Raw genomic sequence first — 19,726 nt, 5'->3', positions numbered from 1 at the left:
TTTGAAAACTTCAACGTCTGGTGAATCTCCAATTCCAGCCATTCAAGAGTGTTTTATTCACAAAACGCTGGAGTAACTCAGCAGGTCAGGCAGCATCTCGGGAGAGAAGGAATAGGTGACGTTTCGGGTCGAGACCCTTCTTCAGACTGTTTATTGTCATATTTCCCAGGCAGAACAATTACATTTCTCTTTATCTCTCATTTTTGGAGGCACAGACTAAGTGAATCGAAGTTTCTTTTACCATGAATTGCTAAACTTCTATAAATGGAGATAACTAGGACGGACACATAAAGTGAAAAGAAGGCTTAATAAAAAAATCACATTGCACTTTGTTTTTAATAAAGAATAAAATCATGGAAGTTACAGTAAACCTTTAGGAATCATAAGACATATCTAGTTCTGGGCCTATGACATAAGGGCCTAATCATAAGACATTTCTAGTTCTGGGCTTATGACTGTACAATACCTAGGCCTCAGAGAGCATAGAAGGATTCTAATATTGAGAGACGAGAAATTTGGGTAATTCTGCTTAAAGCAGAAAAGTTTAAGGAAATAGAAACATAGAAACATAGAAAATAGGTGCAGGAGAAGGCCATTTCACCCTTTGAGCCAGCACTGCTACTCATTGTGATCATGGCTGATCATCCACAATCAGTAACCTGTGCCTGCCTTCTCCCCATATCCCTTGATTCCATTAGAGCTCGATCTAACTGGAGCTCTAACGAATATTTTGCAGAAATGTTAAAAATAATCTAACTACCTAATTTATCCAAACTAAATGGCACCAATAGCATTGTAGCACCTGAACAATCTTAAATTCTACTCGAAGGTATCACAACGGGTCAGGCAGCATCTCAGGAGATTCTATTCCATCACATACATTCCTTTCGTGTAGGGAGGAACTGCAGCTGCTGGTTTAAACCAAAGACAGGCACAAAAGGCTGGAGTAACTCAGCAGGGCAGGCAGTATATCTGGAGAGAAGGAATAGGTGATTTTTCGGATCGAGACCCTTTTTCAGACTGGGGAAAGGGGAACGAGGGATATAGACAGTACTTCAGAGAAATGAATGGAAGATATGCAAGAAGCAACAATAATCAAGGAAATGTGGGGCACACAATAGGCCATTGTTGGTTGTGGGATAGGCGATAACGAGTATACACAGAGGAACTCAACAGGACGACAGTAAAACTGTATGACGGCTAGGGTGGGGGAGGGACGGAGAGGGGATGCACACATTCCCTTTATCCTCTTCACTCCATTCCTCTCCATTCTGTAACTTAAAACACACTTGGTTTTCCACTTTTCCAATTCCGATGAAGGGTCGTTGATTTGAAATATTGACCCCTCAGATGCTACCCCAGTTAGAGTCATAGAGTGATACAGTTGGAAACAGGCCCTTCGGTCTAACTTGCCCACACCGGCCAACATGTCCCAGCTACACTAGTCCCACCTGCCCGCGTTTGGTCCATATCCCTCCAAACCTGTCCTATCTATGTACTTGGCTAAATGTTTCTTAAACGTTGGAATAGTCTCAACCTCAACTACCTCCTCTGGCAGCTTGGTCCATTCATTGGTGCTGGCTTGAAGGGCCGAACTTTTTGCATAGTTCTTGTTTTGTATATCATTTTTACTCTGAATAAAGTTTATTTTGATTTTTTTTAAAAGGTCTGCTCTTTAAAAGGGATGCAGAGGTTTGGAAAGAAATTCCAGAGATTGGAATCATTGCAATCTGAGAACACAAATGCCAGAGGTGAAATGCTGGAAGTTGGGGGAGATCAAGAAGTGGACAGAACAGTTACTCCCCACTTTTTGTATTGAAACATATTACATTTTACGCCAAAACAGATTACAGAAAGTGCTGATTCCAGCCACCTCTTCACCCACCTCTCCTTCATCCACCACCCACCTCCCCTTCACCCACCTCCCCTTCACCCAACACCCACTTCCTTCCCCCACCACCCACCACCCCGCCACTCATCTCCTTCCTCCACCACCCACCTCTGCCAAGTGCAGGAATGGATCTAATGTCACTTCGTGCCGCTGTGGCAATTGCATCCTCAGCTCCAGAGAGCTGATCGGAAATGCTGGAGATATTACCTGCGCGAGATATCCACTTATGAGGATTTCCGTCACCTACAACGGGACCCCGCTACTAGCCACATCTTCCCATCCCCTCCCCTTTCTGCGTTCCGCAGAGACCGCTCCCTCCGTAACTCCCTGATCCACTCCTACCCAAACCACCCCATCCCCGGGCACTTTCCCCTGCAACCGCAGGAGATGTAACACCTGTCCCTTTACCTCCCCCCTCAACTCCATCCAAGGACCCAAACAGTCTTTCCATCTATTGTATCCGCTGTTCTAGATGTCAACTTCTTTACATCGGCGAAACCAAATGCAGGCTCGGCGATCGTTTCGCTGAACACCTGCGCTCGGTCCGCATTAACGCAACTGATCTCTCGGTGGCCCAGCACTTTAACTCCCCCTCCCATTCCCAGTCTGACCTCTCTGTCATGGGCCTCCTCCAGTGCCATAGTGAGGCCCGCCGGAAATTGGAGGAGCAGCACCTCATATTTCGCCTGGGCAGTTTGCGGCCCGGTGGTATGAACGTCGATTTCTCCAACTTCAGATAGCTCCTCTGTCCCTCCCTTCCCCTCCTCCTTCCCAGATCTCCCTCTATCTTCCTGTCTCCACCTATATCCTTCCTTTGTCCCACCCCCGACATCAGTCTGAAGAAGGGTCTCGACCCGAAACGTCACCCATTCCTCCTCTCCCGAGATGCTGCCTGACCTGCTGAGTTACTCCAGCATTTTGTGAATCAATCAATTTGTACCAGCATCTGCAGTTATTTTCTTATACCATCAGTCTGAAGAAGTTTATTAACAAAATGCAGGTCAGGCAGCATCTCTGGAGAGAAGGAATGGGTGACGTTTCGGGTCGAGACCCTTCTTCAGTCTGAACAATGAAGGACCAATGGCGGGGCTGCATGTCCCCTGACCAATGGCGGGGCTGCATATCCCCTGACCAATGGCGGTGCTGCATGTCCCCCTGACCAATGGCGGGCTGCATGTCCCCCTGACCAATGGCGGGGGTTACATGTCCCCTCACCAATGGCGGGGCTGCATGTCCCCTGACCAATGGCGGGGCTGCATGTCCCCTGACCAATGGCGGTGCTGCAGGTCCCCTGACCAATGGCGGGGCTGCATGTCCCCTGACCAATGGCGGGGCTGCATGTCCCCTGACCAATGACGGGGCTGCATGTCCCCTGACCAATGACGGGGCTGCATGTCCCCTGACCAATGGCGGGGCTGCATGTCCCCTGACCAATGGCAGGGCTGCATGGCTTCTGACCAATGGCGAGGCTGCATGTCCCCTGACCAATGGTGGGGCGCCATGTACCCTGACCAATAGCGAGGCTGCATGTCCGCTGCGTCCGGCCGCAGCAGCCAATCACCAGATGCCAGGGAGCGGTGCGCGGGCGGTTGCGTGGTGACGTCAGCGCGCTGTCCGCGGCCGGCCTGTGGCGCGGGCGCACCGAGCTGGACGCGAGGCGGGTGATGATGGCCGTTAGTCCGCTGTCCGTGGCGCTGCTGCTCCTCCTCTGCTGCGCCATGCCGTCCGACGGGCAGAAGAAGAAAGAGGTTTGGAAAAAGGGCATTTAATAATTTAAACAAAGTGAGCGGGCAAACCGGATGAGGCACCGGCGAGCTGTCAGCAAGAGCAGGATGGGCCGAGTGAACTGCCTCAGCTCAGGGTGTCCAGTGGTGGAAGCGTCTCCGACCTCCACTCTCGTCAGTCAGGCACCTCGCCATCAATGAAGATAGACACAAAATACTGGAGCAACTCAGCGGGACAGGCAGCATCTGTGAGGGGAGATAGATAGAATATCCTTCCTTCTCTCCTGCCCATCCCTTCTCTCCAGAGCAGAGATGCTGCCTGTCCCGCTGATTCTGTCTATCTTCAATGCATCTGCAGTTCCTTCCTATTACACATCTCTCGATAATCTCTCCCCATTCTGGACTTTTATATTATAAACGAACCGAAGGAAGTGGGCATCCTCATACATGGCAGAATCTTATCTTGCCCAGTCAGTCCTTTTTAAGTAAACTTTCAACAACAACAAATAATATTTGGCAAAGATTCCGCATCAAGATATATGTTTGCAGGCTCTGCGCTGACCCAATATTTATATTTAGGTACAAATAATATGCTGGGAACATTCGGGGGCCATTTCTCTGCAGAGAGAAGCACACCCCACAGCATTGGTGTTAACTTGTGAAAGTTACAGATAAATAAGTTGTAAGATGGGGAACAACAGAGATTAATGGGTTGTCTACATTGCCTCTACAAAACTGAAATTATGTTTGAACTAATGTGCTGAGTGAATTAACAGTAATGGCAAAACTAACTCCGACTCCAAATGTTTGCATTTCAATGAAAGTTTTACTTCCTGTTGCAGTATTTGTGAAACAAACTGGGAGTGGTGACAATTAGCCTTCTATTATTGTACATAATTTATAGTTATGTTTCAGTTATCTGCTAAAGTAGTTGCTTGAGGGTCTTTATTCCAGTTCTGTAGGTCCTGAGCTGGCTTTATGGGAGCTGCAGACTTTGCCATGGGTGGGGTGCAGGTGAGGATTAATGGGAAATGTACGTGGATAGTTTGTGGTGTGTTTCTGCTCTGCAAACGTGTATTTCTTTGCCTGCTAGAAAAACTACTTGTATTAGTTTTTCTTCAAGGAGTTTTTGAAAATACACTTCAGGATTTACCTCAGAAATACCTCGCCATATCGTAGGTCTGAGCGGAGTATGGTATGTTAACCATACAGATCATATGATGTGCTTATTGGAGGTATTCGAAGCCTAGTGGTTGGATGCTGGGCTAGACGCTAACGTTTGTTTGCCTCTCCTACCACAAGGATTAGGATTTTTTTTTAAAGATTGATTGGTGATAGTTTAATGCCTTAGGTAATCTTTAGTAAACAGCTCATGTCTCCAACGGCATAGAACAATGAGGATCACTTCAGTGGATCATGAGCTGTTTGCTGGATTAGAGATCTTGGTCTTCAAGGATTCTTTTCCCCTGGTCAAAAGTGTGTTGGCATGTAGGAGGCGGTGATGCGTTTTGTCATCAAGAGCGTTTGGTGGCTCCAAGACTTGAAAAGCGATTCATATTGTCAATGATCTTACTGACTATCTTTCCTACACTCTAGCAAAGGATTCAACGGTGACTTGAAACTCTGTCTTTGAATGTGCATATATGCAAATATTAAAGAGAGACACAAAATGATGGGGTAACTTAGCATCTCTGCAGAAAGGCAGCATCTCTGGAGAAAAGGAATAAGTGACGTTTCAGGTCGAACACTTCAGATCGTCTAGAGAGAAGGAATGGGTGACGTTTCAGGTCGAGATCCTTCAGAATGTCAGGAGAGAAGGAATGGTTGACATTTCAGGTAGAGGCCCTTCTTCACACTGCTGCCTGTCCCACTGAGTTATTCCGACATTTTGTGTCTATCTTCGGTGTAAACCAGCGTCTGCAGTTCCTTCCTCCACATATATGCAAATGTTGTTCACTTGCAACTTTATGGCTTATGTTGGGGTGATCTTCTAGCGTGAAGAGACAAATGTTGAACAGATTCCTGTTTATTGTGTAGAGCAATTCCACTTTTGTGCAAACCATAACCCGAGGTGATAGGTGATATTGCAGAGGTTGAGAAAGCTGTTAGGCCAAAGGCAGTCTTGCTCGATTCCTGTCTGACCCAGGATTGCCTTTAGTTGAGGAAAGAATTATAGATGAAGGGAAAATATCCCAAGAGTAAAAGTTGTCGCCTGCAAAACGTGAATGTCTTGTGTATAAAATGTAAGAGTTAATAACTATCTGAATTTAATCAGCTCCAGGAACCTTTTTATCATAGGATCTAGGTAAAACGGCAACTTGAATTTAAATAGTGCATTCAATGGCTCAATAAATCCAGGAAGCTATCAGGTATACAAGAAATCTAAAATTCTTGATGTTTTCTTGTGGAGCTGATATGCAGTCAGGCTTCTTCTTGCATTTGAGGCAGCAGAAATTATGTAATGCCCTCCCGGCGCTGTAACCTGTGCAATGTGCTGATGTCAAGGTCCGTGAGGTCTATCGCTCTAACAGAGGAAAGGAGGACAGTGCAGTCGAAAATGACATGCTGCGCTGTTTGCTGGTCTGCTCCACACACACAGGCTGCTGATGGACGCAACCCCCAATGATGCATGTTGGCATTGAGCCGGCCGACCCCTGTGCGGAGCCGGTTCAGGGCGACCCACTCTTAGCGGGGCATGTCCGAGCCGGGTAAGGCTGTAGTGTTTGGTGCGACAGTGAATTGAGGAGGTGGCGATGTCTGTTCCCAGCTGGTTCTCCATGCTCCTAGTATGTTGAAACCAGAGCCACAGTGGGTCGCTGCATGACGGGAGAAAGGGTGACGAGGCGACAGGCGTTGAGGTCCCAGTTGCTGTGAATCCTGGGCAAGGTCGTGCAAAGGATGTTTGGCGTCCGATGGGGCCTTGCACACCAGCCTATGAGTGAAGAACTCTCTGCGAAGCTTGGCTGGTGCGATACTTGCGAGCACCGGCAGGAGATCCGTCGGAGTAGGGCGTAGGCAGCCAGTGATGATCGGCATGGTGTCGTTGAGGGTGGCGTCTAGCTTGCTGGTATGAGCGCTGCGGCACCATGCTGGGGCGGCATACTCAGCGGCGCTGTACATAAGTGCAAGAGCACTGGTTCGAAGAGTAGCTGTCCTGTGCGCCACATGACGATCCAGCCAAGCAATGCAGGAGGTTGTTCCGTGCCGAGACTTTAGCGTGCGTGGCAGATCGCTGATATAGAGATTGAAGAGCATGGGGGCCAGTACCGAGCCTTGGGGGACTCCGTTTCTTAGGCGTCGCAGTCGGCTAGATTGTCCGTCGCTGGTCTTGAGTACAAAACTGCGGTTGGCAAGGATGTTGGCACGGAAGCGCACTAAATGACGGTCAGGGATGGTTCGGAGGAGCTTCAAGATCAAGCCCTGGTGCCACACAGTATCATAAGCAGCGGTGAGGTCCACCAGTGTGATGCCGGCCTTGTGACCCTTTTCAAAACTGTCTTCTATGTCATTGGTCAGCTTGACTACTTGGTGGGTGGTGCAGCTTCCACGTCGCAATCCGGCTTGTTCAGCGGGTAGTTGAGGGTCAACGATTGAATCGAGCCGGGCCAGGAGAAGCCGTTTGAGGAGCTTGTACGGGACACAGAGGAGTGAGATGGGCCGATAGTTCCTTGGCCGCAGGCTTGTTTGGTTTTGGTAGCGCAATGACGGTGGCTTTCCACCAGATCTTCGGAATGACTGATCAATGAGGCAAGAGGAGTAAAACTCACGGAGCCAGGCCAGGCATTTAGGACTGCAGTATTTCAGGAATTCTGGGGGGATGTTATCAGGACCCTGAGCTTTTCCATATTTCAGTTGTGAGATGACAGAAGAAAGTTCTGCAGAGGAAAAGGGTGCTGACAGGTGCCCATCAGCGCCTGGAGCTTTCCAAAGATTAGTGAATTTCTGTTTGACAGAACGAGTATGGTTCTTGTCCGCGTCTTTGGAGTGGTCATTGGCCAGGAACTGGTGGGCGATGTTGGCTGTGACAGACCAATGCTTTGGGCGGGTACTTCGACCGGTGAGGCAATTGAAGGTCTTCAATGCCACCCTACTGGAGTGTGTGAAGTCGATTCCTTGGACTGTCTCTTCCCACTGCTCTCTGCACGTCTTGTCAAGGCAGTTTGTCAGTTCCGCAGCCTTGGAGGCAGGCTCTTCGACAGGTTCAGCGTACAGGAATGCGTCGTAGCATGCGTCACACTCTTCGGTTGTTTTGAAGCTGTCCGGTTGTTTTGGGTCTTACATGGGTTGAACGCCAGTAGCTGAGGCCCAGTCTTCTAGTGCAGCGCCATCTGGGTTAGTTGAACGGTAGCCCCAGATGGTGCTGTGGCAATTAAAGTCTCCAGCGTACATGCAAGGCCAACCAAAGGCGGGGATGGAGTCTTTGTGAAGCCTGGTAGAAGGTGGCTTGTATACATTGATGACAGTGACACCTTCGACTTGCATTGCCACCCATTCCACATCGGAGTCAGGAGGGGACGTTGCAATCGCTTTCCCTTTTGCTGTGTTCCTTACAAAAGTGGCAATCCTGTGGGTGTCGGTCTCAGTGTGGGCAGCCAGGGTATAACCTGGGATCTTCAGGTGGGAGCTGTCACTTTTGTGAGTCTCTTGGAGCAGGATTGCAGTGACTTTGTGTAGCAGATATTCAATGATGGTGGTCTTTGCCTTGGTGAGGCCTTCCGCATTCAGCTGCAGCAGGGTGATGCCATCCAGTTCGACATCCATAGGTGCCTGCCGTAAGAAGGGCGCATGCTCCGGGTTGGCGCCAAGCTGCAGCGACTGAGGTTGCATTTGGTCTGCAATCTGTTTTTTTCTGCTTCTGCTTTCTCTGTTTGTTGTCATTCGCCTGATTGGGGTCAGTTGACAGGGCTCACCACGAGCTGGTCAACAACATGAGCCCCTGCAGTCAGGCAGTGTTTATCCAAACAGCTGCTTTGGATATTAAAATGCATTTTGTACGTGTACACGTTGATTCAATTTAATATCTGCTTACAACAGCTCAGAAATTACAATGCCAAACAAATCGCATCATTTATAATATCTGTCCTGTAATGAATAATATCATACCAGCAGTACTCAAATGGCGGAAATGTTTATTGTATTTTAAAGCTCTGATTTCTACCTACATGCAACAGAGGTAAAAGACAAATTATGGCAAAAGACATAGTTTGCCTGAATAGTTGATATTTTTATTGAGTCTGCTATGCCTTTCCCAGAGCTATACAGTAAACGTTTGTTTTAACAGACCCCTTTATAACAAATTTCGGTTATTGCGGACGGACCTTCTGATACCATCCCAGCTCCATGGTCTCCCCAGTCACCGACTCACAAGGTGCACCAATGAGCCCTTCACCCATCGCACGATCCAGTTTGCTCGGCTGTTGTTGGGGCTTATGTTGTAGCCTGTGGGTACTGCGCTTTTGTCAGACTCACCATCACCAACAGGACACGCTAGGTCACCCTGGGGCTGCCTCCCCTCTCACTGGCTGCCTCTTCTTCCTTCGTTTTGTCTGCTCACAGCTCCAGTGCCGCTGCCTCCTCCTACCTTCATTTTGTCCACTCGGCCTCTCGTTACCACCTCCACTGCCGCCTCCTCCTCGCCCTGAGTCACCAAGATACTCCACTTTGGAGGGTGTCGGTGGCTGCAGGGGAGATGGAAGAGTGGGGGAGCGAGTGGGCTGATGGAGCTGACGGCTAAGGGCTGTGGCATGGGCCGTGAAACAGCATCATTAGCCAGACAGCAGCATAGATGATGGGAAGATCTCACTGGAGCAGACCTGCAGCATCAGTGCCTAGTTTTAAGGTGAAATATGACTGGGTCCTGGAGTAACTCAGCACACTGAATCAGTTTGAAGAAGGGTCTCGACCCAGGACATCCCCTATCCACAGATGCGGTCTGACCAGCTGAGATACTCCAGCATTTTGTGTCCTTTGTGTATTAACCATCATCTGCAGATCTTTGTTTCAGCTGCATGCAATGATAATACCTTACTCTGTTTTAATGAACAATCGGCAATAACGGACACCATTCCCCTCTGCCCCTCTCCCGTGGTCTGTTATAGGAAGGGTTTACTGTTTAGTAGGGCAATGCTCTGACTTGTATAGAAGATTGAGACAGTTAAATAAAATATGTATTTTAAATTACCAGACAGATGGATTAAGTGTTTGCAAATCAGAAACTATCCAACAGAACATGAGACTTATAATTGATGGTAACCAAGTAGTTCAGGGTTGTTAATGATTTTGGATAGTTTGTAAGTCTGGATATTAAAATATAAAGCTAACAAATTTGACAAGCCATTCTTAAAGTCATTAATTAAAATAAATTGCTAATTAGCTGGCTTCCCTGTTCAGCCTTTGAAAATTGTTAAAATTATTAGCTAATAGTATAGGGTGACGTTCAGTATGTCAATGTTCAGATTTTAAGTTAATACTTGAAGTGTGTTTCCAAGGCAACTCTTGTCACCCATAAAAGTTAGAGCTAATAATGATGTGTCAGTGAAACCGGTATCAGATAAAAGAGTATTAGTCTGGTTATGGTAATTAATCTTTATATAAAGAGATACAATCCATAAGGCTAAAACGTCCATTTTTTTGTGCATTGTTTAGCTGTATGAAGATTTGCATGCCATGAATTAAATTAAGATTTGTAACGCACACTTATACCTTGTTTTTGTTTGGCTTGATAGACACTTCTATCTGAAAAAGTAGGGCAGTTAGTGGAATGGGCAAACAGACGAGCTGTAATCCGGATGAATGGTGATAAATTCCGTCGATTTGTGAAGGCTCCACCAAGGAATTACTCTATTGTGGTGATGTTCACTGCTTTACAGCCACAGCGCCAGTGCTCTGTTTGCAAGTACGTGGCTACCGTTTTTAATCATACCATAAGCGCACTACAGTGATAAGTCTATTCATAATTGTTTTGAATTTAACTGAGAATATTTTAATCTTATTTAAATTTTTGAAAGGCAAGTGGATGAAGAATATCAAATCCTGGCCAACTCCTGGCGTTATTCAAGCTCCTTTGTGAATAAACTTTTCTTTGCTTTGGTGGACTTTGACGAAGGCTCTGATGTATTTCATCAGGTTAGTTGACCTGCTTTTTATTCGATTGTTTTCAGTATTTTGAACAATAGTTATGTTATTTGAAACAAATATAAGTAATGCCTTGTATTCAAATGAAAAATGCTAGACGTTTGTATGTCAGGAATGAATTCAGGTCCAAGACCTTTCATCAGAACAGTGGTGGGGGGGGGGGGGGGGAGAAATTAGGAAATCAAACAAAAAAATGGGCCCTTGAGCAAGTGAAGGGATGGATCATGTTAGAATGAGGGCGGTGTAGAAGATAGCAACAATCCTGATGAAACATTGAATTTTGTACAGGCATGGAAAGCAGCATTGACACTCTAATTTTTGTAATGGAAAAAGGAGTGAGGGGTTACAAGCAAAACTGTAAGTAGGACTATCCCACATACCCCATGAAGAGACAAACAAAGTTTGGACCTATATGAGTCCCCAGAGTTTGCAACGTTGCGTAAACTACAAGAAACACTCAAAAATCTGTGGTTCACTAAGCAATTAACTTTACAGATTGAAGACCCGTCATGAGAAGAATTCACTGAGAGAACAAGTTCAGCCAGACAAGAGAGGGGGATGCAGCAGGGGGCACCAAAAAAACAATGAGCCATCCTACTCTGCAACCTAGAGATCAGATGTCCATAGTAACAATGGACTGACGGCCAAAATGGCCAAAGGTCACAGAATTGTTGGGAACAGGCTTCTGTGAAGAATAAACGTAGATTTTTCATGCTGATTGGCCTGTATCTGTATTGTAAATTCTGCCAAAGATGCCAAAAGTAAACTACTGAAGGGCTACAGGCACTGAGGAACCTCAGATCAGCAAGTGTTGCTGCATTTATTGAAGGGGGAATACTGTCTAAACAATATTGAAATAAGTCTGATATTGATTTATTATTAATAATCTTAATTATTTAAACTTTTATTTTTCTTACCCAGCTCAATATGAATTCTGCGCCAACTTTCATGCATTTTCCAGCTAAGGGAAAACCAAAGCGGGCAGACACTTATGAGCTTCAAGTTCGTGGATTTGCAGCTGAACAAATTGCACGCTGGATTGCTGATCGGACAGAGATAAATGTAAGTGATTGGTGTGGTGTCTCTGTGCATGTTAATGCATTGGTCTGTTCCAGTAAACCTTTTTTGAAAAATAACAAACATTGCCAAAATTGTATCTTCAAAATGAGTAGCAGAATGTTATTGCCCATGCTTCTTTCAAATAAATACCTGCTGCGCATTTTTCAGAGTTTGTTTATTATGTGCTATTTTCATGGTAAAGCACAGATGTCTTCTAACTGACACCTCAATTGTATTAGAATATTTTAGTCAAATGAACGATAGACATTTGGCTAAGGTACTGGAGAACAATTGATGTTTTGGTAAGGAAATTGGAGAGAAAACAAAGAAATTTAGAAGCATTTTGAATACCTACGATTATATTTCTGCAATATTCTACCGTTCCTAAGAATAATGTCTTTCCATAACATAGAACCACACCCCTACAGTGCTTAGATGGTTATTCTCTGTCACAAGAATACAATTCTCTGTCATCAATACAATAAGTCTTTGATATTGCACCTCCCAAATTATGAGATTCACAATTGTGAAGAATGAGGAGGCAGCATGTGTACAGAAACAGTGTTATTGCCAAGGTCACGACCTGACTTAAACATAGAAACCTAGAAAATAGGTGCAGGAGTAGGCCATTTGGCCCTTCGAGCCAGCACCGCCATTCAATATTATCATGTTTGATCATCCAAAATCATGCATCTAGCCTGTCCAATCCTTTAAGAATTTTACATGTTTCTATAAGATCACCTCTCATCCTTCTAATTTCCAGTGAATACAAGGCCAGTCGATCCATTCTTTCATCATATGTCAGATCCGCCATCCCGGGAATTAACCTGGTGAATCTACGCTGCACTCCCTCAATAGCAAGAATGTCCCTCAAATTAGGAGACTAAAACTGCACACAATACTCCAGGTGCGGTCACAATAGGGCCCTGTACAACTGCAGTAGGACCTCCTTCCTCCTATACTCAAATCCCCTCACTCTGAAGGCCAACATTTGCCTTCTTCACTGCCTGCTGCACCTACATGCTTTCTTTCAGTAACTGATGTACAACATGCATCTTCCCTTTTCCTAATCTGACACCATTCAGATAATAATCTGCCTTGTTCTTGCCACCAAACTGGATAACCTCACATTTATCCACATTATACTGCATCTGCCATGCATCTGCCCACTCACCCAACCTATCAAAGTCACCCTGCAGCCTCATAGCATCCTCCTCACAGCTCACACTGCCACCCAGCTTTGTGTCATCCGCAAACTTGGAGATGTTTTTAATGTTAGTTTTGTATTTCTATCTTAGTTTTATTGTCACGAGGGCAAAGTTCCATAAGTTCTGTTATAACATTGTGAGAGTATTTTCCCACCCCAGCACCATCTTTATCAGACTAATTGGGAATGGCTTGTAATGGGTAAAGTGTTGGCCTACGAGTAGATATTAATTAGTTTCTGTGATGTTCCTGAGGAAACTTTCAACAACAAAAAAAACTATGACTAGGACATTAGTATCCATATTATTGTTTTGGCAGATTCTAGGGAGGATATCAGCACAAACCGTGTAGGCATCTGAGACCTCTGAATAAATCAGCTTCACACCGAACAAGCTCACAGATGTGGAAATGAAGTATAAATATTAATTCACACATTCAGATAGCGCTATACTAAAGTAGGAGAATTAAGGAATCTTATGTTCAGGCAGATTTAATTTGGTATCACATCTGAGAGATAAATAAGATGTTTACTCTTATTAGTACTTCATAAGATTGTTAGATGGAGATGAGCTTTAGGATTTGACATTAAAAACAAAATATTTTAAATACACATGTTGTTCAGGTTGCATCTCAGCAGAAACTTAGTTGATGAGTTAGAATTGAAATGCATTTTAAGTTATAGAGTTTCATTTCCACTTCACTGATCTGATTGACTTACGGTGTAAGTCTAGTTTTTGATTTCTATTTTGCATTTCCAGTTTTTTGCTTTGGGGCATGATTTTTTAAACTGAAATACATAATTAAAAGGGAGTATTTTAGTGTATAGTTTGGATAAAACTATTACTTTAATTGTTGTAAAGTCATAGCAAAATGAAGATTGCCTCTTTATTTGAAACAGATCCGTGTGATAAGGCCACCTAACTATGCCGGTCCTTTGATGTTGGGATTTTTACTTGCTATAATTGGTGGACTCGTATATCTAAGACGGAATAACCTTGACTTCCTGTATAACAAAAATGGCTGGGCTTTTGTTGCTTTGGTGGGTACAAATTTACTTCTGTGTTTTCTTTGTGGTTGGTTGAGAACAACTAGATAAAATTGTTTCAATTCTGTTGAAATTCTATGACTAAAAATAATTCAATAAAACAGCAATACTTTAAGAATAAAATTGAGAGATGCAGTACATTAGATACTGACATTAAATCTGTGAGGTCTTTGTTTTAATCTAGTTCCAATTAGTAATTTCTATATCTACCACAGGTATTTAATATTTGAAAAAGTAAGTTGCCTATTAATGATACCAGTTAGACCTTGGGCAATAAAAAATAAAATTCGGTATTTCATTCCTGAAACGTTAAATTTTCTGTGAGAACATAAAAAGAATCAACTTTTGTTTTTACAAACTTCATCCAAATTTATTTCCCCTCATTTCTCTTATGTACAGGAATCTTTGTGAATTTGTTCTCGGCCTTCTGTTTATGAAATTACACTGCTTAAGGAAATTCAATTTGAGTCACAAATGAATTATTCCCCATGCTGGTCATAATCAGCATCAGCTTGGAGCAATAATGTGGGCAAATGTGTTGTGATCTGAAAATTCTCGGTACGTTTTAATTAATGGCAAGTGTGATATATCAAAAGTTGTCACATTTATTTTCTGTTGTTTGCACTTGCAGTGCTTTGTACTTGCAATGACCTCTGGTCAGATGTGGAATCACATCCGGGGTCCCCCATATGCACATAAGAACCCTCATAATGGTCAAGTGGTAAGTAATTCAATTTACCTACATTTGCAAAGTACAGGTAGGTCTGCTATAATGCGTTAGTTGAGTTCCTGAGAAACCTCGTATGGAAAATCTCATCAATGGGGAAAGGGGGTTAAGAGGCTGGACATTTTTAGACACTCAATTATCAAGTTATTTTTCTCATGTAATCACGAGTTTGGCCCTGGTTTCCTGATTCATCGCTCATGTGTTATGGAAATATGCGTTATAGCAGAATGCTTATATTCTAATATCTATCTATTGGTGGTATTGGATTATTATTATTTTCAATATAAATGTTAATTTTCAATTTGCATGTTTATAATTCTTCCTACCATGATTAGAATTGTGTATATTTATTTTAATGGTCAAGCCATCTAATGTTTTTGATACTATAATCTACAAAGTGTCATTAATGCCAGAATTTTCATAATGACTTGTGTTCTGTCTCATCTTTCAAAGTGTGGAAAATCATGCGATATATTGTTTTTTAAATCATTTTCTTCTCCTTGGAAAAACAGGAATTAAAAATAGAAAAATAGAAAAAAATTCAGTCTTCAGTAACTTACCATGTGACATTGATTTAGTTCACCACCAGGTGGTGATGTACAGGTTATCACACTATCCCCTTTTTTTGCTGGAACTAACAAAGAGAGGAAAGTTGACCTGAATTCATTTGCTGCAAGTGGGTTGCAGGAAGCAAAGTATGAACATAAGTTATGTTTTTTTAATTGAGGTTTAATGCTTGCAATAAACAGTGAGTTTCTTGATTTATTTTTAGTAAAGGGGGGGCAGGGAAGGGGAAATGGTGTGACTGAGGAGGCCACTCTTCTCCCTCATCCCCACTCTAACTCTCCCCCACCTTTACCCACGAACCCCCCTTTTCCCCACTCTCTCCTCCCCCCACCCCCCCATTCTCTCCTCCCCACCGCCACTCTCACTCTCCCCCACCTCCCCTTTCTCCACCACTCCCCTTTACCCCACTCTCTCTTCTGCCAATCCCGCCATTCTCTCCTCCCCCAGCCCCACTCTTACTCTCCCCCACCCCCCCTTTCCCCAGCATCCCCCTTTCATCCACTCTCTCTTCCCCCCACCACCAACCCCCCTCCTCGCTGTCCCCCTCCCCAGCCCCACTCTCCCTCCCACCCCCACTCTCTCCTCGTCGCACCCTCCCCGTCCCCCCCACTCTTACTCTCCCGGAGCGGCAGACTACTGGAGACGGGCAGCGTGGCGGCGGCTGTGGCCTAGCCGTGCTGGGATTACTCGCGGCGATTGTGGGGGAGAGGGGAGAGAGAAGCGAGGGGAGAGAGGAGAGAAGCGAGAGGAGAAGGGAGCCCCTGATTGTGTGCAGGCAGCTCCGCTAACGGCGTCCATCTTGTTTGTGCGAGTGAAGAGAGAGTCCGTGCGTGCCCTATGGTGACGTCATACACACAGCAGCCCTTGGAAAAAGGTGTTTAGAAATGAGATTTTTTAACTTTAAAATGTCTCTAACTTAAAAAATGATTAAAATATTATCTCTATATGTATATTATGTATAAATATAGATAGAAAATATTTTAATTATTTTTTGTCAAATTTTATAGACAATAGACAATGGGTGCAGGAGTAGGCCATTCGGCCCTTCGAGCCAGCACCGCCATTCAATGTGATCATGGCTGATCATTCTCAATCAGTACCCCGTTCCTGCTTTCTCCCCATACCCCCTGACTCCGCTATCCTTAAGAGCTCTATCTAGCTCTCTCTTGAATGTATTCAACGAATTGGCCTCCACTGCCCTCTGAGGCAGAGAATTCCACAGATTCACAACTCTCTGACTAAAAAAGTTTTTCCTCATCTCTGTTCTAAATGGCCTACCCCTTATTCTTAAACTGTGGCCCCTGGTTCTGGACTCCCCCAACATTGGGAACATGTTTCCCGCCTCTAACATGTCCAACCCCTTAATAATCTTAAACGTTTCGATAAGATCCCCTCTCATCCTTCTACAGGTCTCAATGGCATAAACATTGAAAAACAAACCATACTAAATGTCTACATTTTAGAATTCATCTAATTTTTAAAACTAATTACATTGAATTTTCAATAAATGATCAAAACATCACTTCACAATCCTTTCATCCATTCTCTTGCCCCAATTTGGATCTGCCAGAGATGCTTTACTTCCAGCACTCCCAGCTTGTGTTTGCAATAGTTTTGGTCTTTTCCTCTTCTGGAATTCCTACCAGACCTAATTTCTCATCGCTTAAGCTAGTATTCCATTGTACTGTTCAACTGTGTGTGTAAGAAAATAACTGCAGATGCTGGTACAAATCAAAGGTATTTATTCACAAAATGCTGGAGTAACTCAGCAGGTCAGGCAGCATCTCAGGAGAGAAGAAATGGGTGACATTTCGGGTCATTGCTTTCCTAAAAAGATCGATCCAGTTCGATCTTTTGCCAATATTGTGACATACACTCCAAGATCAAGTCAGCTCATAACAGAATATCATTTTATTAATGCTATTGATCTTAGCCTCATTACCATAGTTAGGAACTTGGGTTCCCAACCACATTGTGTATTTTGGATAACTTCCAATGGAGACAGTGAAGACGGAGGGTTATTGTCGGGGGTTTCTTGTAGAAGTGGGGATCTGGATTATGGTGATGTAAAAGAATCATGCAAAATTGAAACATCAATGGTGAAAGATAGATCAGTTTGTTCTAATTCTGATGCCAAACGCTTGTATATTTATTATAAGCATTGTATTGTATATCTAGAACAATGCCTATTGTCTGTATGCGAGATGTTCCTCTTAGCAGTTTTAAACAACTGTTGAAAGAAACTTTTGGACCAAACATACTGTACTGTTTGCAGTGAACATTGTAAAGTTAATATGTTTGAAACGGAAATCTTGTTGAATCTTTGATCCTTGTTGCCTTTTCCATTTTCAGAGTTACATTCATGGAAGCAGTCAAGCACAATTTGTTGCTGAAACACACATTGTTATTCTGCTGAGTATCCTTTGACCTTGACTGGATATTTTTATAAATATTAAAGAAGAGTCAGCGTTCTGCTGGGATAATTCCTCAAATTTAACCATTATTTGCTCTTCATTTGAAATTATTATCTTTGTTTGTGCAAGATATTTTAAATGTAGATGTCATGGTGCTATAAAAATGCAAAATCCTTAGCCAGCCTGACACTTGGGTATCTCTGCCTATACTATCTATCTGAGAATGTGTGTTAATTTGCTGATTACTATATCGAATGGATCTGCTGGAGGCTGCATTCGACCTCTGGGTAGTGTAGAGCAGAGGGATCTAGGAGTACAGGGGCATGGTTCCTTGAAGGTCGAGTTGCAGGTAAATAAGGTGGTCAAAAAGGCTTTTGGCACTTTGGCCTTCATCAGCCAGTATTGAATATAGAAGTTAGGAGGTCATGTTGCAGTTGTATAAGATGTTGGTGAGACCGCACTTAGAATATTGTGTTCAGTTATGGGCACCATGTTATAGGAAAGATATTGTCAAGCTTGAAAGGGTTCAGAAAAGATTTAGGAGGATGTTGCCAGGACTAGAGGGTGTGAGCTATAGGGAGAGGTTGAGTAAACTGGGTCTCTATTCCATGGAGCACAGGAGGATGAGGTCTTATACAAAATCACGAGAGGTATAGATCGGGTAGATGCACAGAGTCTCTTGCCCAGAGAAGGGGAATCGAGGACCAGAGGACACAGGTTCAAGGTGAAGGGGAAAAGATTTAATATGACTCCGAAGGGTAACTTTTTCACACAAAGGTTGGTGGGTGTATGGAACAAGCTGCCAGAGGAGATAGTTGAGGCTGGGACTATCCCATCTTTTAAGAAATAGTTAGACAGGTACATGGATAGGACCGGTTTGGAGGGATATGGACCAAGCGCAGGCTAGTGGGACTAGTGTAGCTGGAACATTGTGGCCGGTGTGGGCGCGTTGGGCCAAAGGGCCTGTTTCCACACTGTATCACTCTATAACTCTTTTATATTCCTCTTTCCATTGCTTTTTCATTTATGTCATCAATCTGTTTTCTTGAAGTCTGGTACTGTTTTCCTCAGTTTATTACATTTTCAAGTTCTGACATCTGCAAAGTTTAAAATTGTACCCTATAATCCATTTATAGCTATCCAAAAGACCAATGGTACTAACGATCAACTCCACTGTGCAGTGTAGGAAAATAACTGCAGATGCTGGTACAAATCGAAGGTATCACAAAATGCTGGAGTAATTCAGCAGGTCAGGCAGCATCTAGGAGAGAGGGAATGGGTGACGTTTCGGGTCGAGACCCTTCTTCAGACTAATTTCGGGGGGACAAAGAAAGGATAAAGATGGAGACAGGAAGATAGAGGGAGAACTGGAATGGGGAAGGGGGGAAAAGAGAGAGACAGAGGAACTATCCAAAGTTGGAGAAATCAATGTTCATACCGCTGGGCTGTAAGCTGCCCAAACGAAATATGAGGTGCTGTTCCTCCAATTTCCGGTGGGCCTCACTATGGCACTGGAGGAGGCCCATGACAGAAAGGTCAGACTGGGAGGGGGAGTTGAAGTGCTCAGCCACCGGGAGATCAGGTTGGTTAAGGCGGACTGAGCGAAGGTGTTGAGCGAAACGATCACCGAGCCTGCGCTTGGTCTCGCCGATGTAGAGAAGTTGACATCTAGAGCAGCGGATACAATAGATGAGGTTGGAGGAGGTGCAGGTGAACCTCTGTCTCACCTGGAAAGACTGTTTGGGTCCTTGGATGGAGTTGAGGGGGGAGGTAAACGGACAGGTGTTGCATCTAACTCCACTGTGCACTTCTTTGAAGTATTTAAAAAACAAATCTCTTCCCCACTATTTTCCTAGCCCTTGGCAAACTGTAGCTTCACACAAGTACTGTTCCTTTAATCCCATGAAATTTATTTTTAGTTGCAAATCAGGTGCTAATTTGGCATATCGTTTGATAGTT

The 19,726-nt window shown here is 44.1% G+C and overlaps 1 protein-coding gene across 1 annotated transcript in view; it reads left to right on the top strand.

The window, feature by feature from the left end:
• Positions 1–3,497: 3,497 nt before the first annotated feature.
• LOC144600489 (dolichyl-diphosphooligosaccharide--protein glycosyltransferase subunit MAGT1-like) overlaps positions 3,498–19,726 on the top strand; it is a 29,519-nt gene continuing 13,290 nt past the window's right edge. The window contains exons 1-7 of the mRNA XM_078412134.1: positions 3,498–3,639; positions 10,341–10,510; positions 10,623–10,740; positions 11,671–11,811; positions 13,913–14,053; positions 14,691–14,780; positions 17,706–17,769. Of these exons, the coding sequence (XP_078268260.1) occupies positions 3,556–3,639; positions 10,341–10,510; positions 10,623–10,740; positions 11,671–11,811; positions 13,913–14,053; positions 14,691–14,780; positions 17,706–17,769 (808 nt within the window). The 5' untranslated portion in view covers positions 3,498–3,555. The remainder of the gene's footprint in view (positions 3,640–10,340; positions 10,511–10,622; positions 10,741–11,670; positions 11,812–13,912; positions 14,054–14,690; positions 14,781–17,705; positions 17,770–19,726) is intronic.

The sequence above is a fragment of the Rhinoraja longicauda genome, chromosome 15 (assembly GCF_053455715.1).
Source record: "Rhinoraja longicauda isolate Sanriku21f chromosome 15, sRhiLon1.1, whole genome shotgun sequence".
NCBI classification, from domain to species: Eukaryota; Metazoa; Chordata; class Chondrichthyes; order Rajiformes; family Arhynchobatidae; genus Rhinoraja; species Rhinoraja longicauda.
Note: the sequence above shows the minus strand (reverse complement) of the source record. Positions and strands in the feature narration are given on the sequence as shown.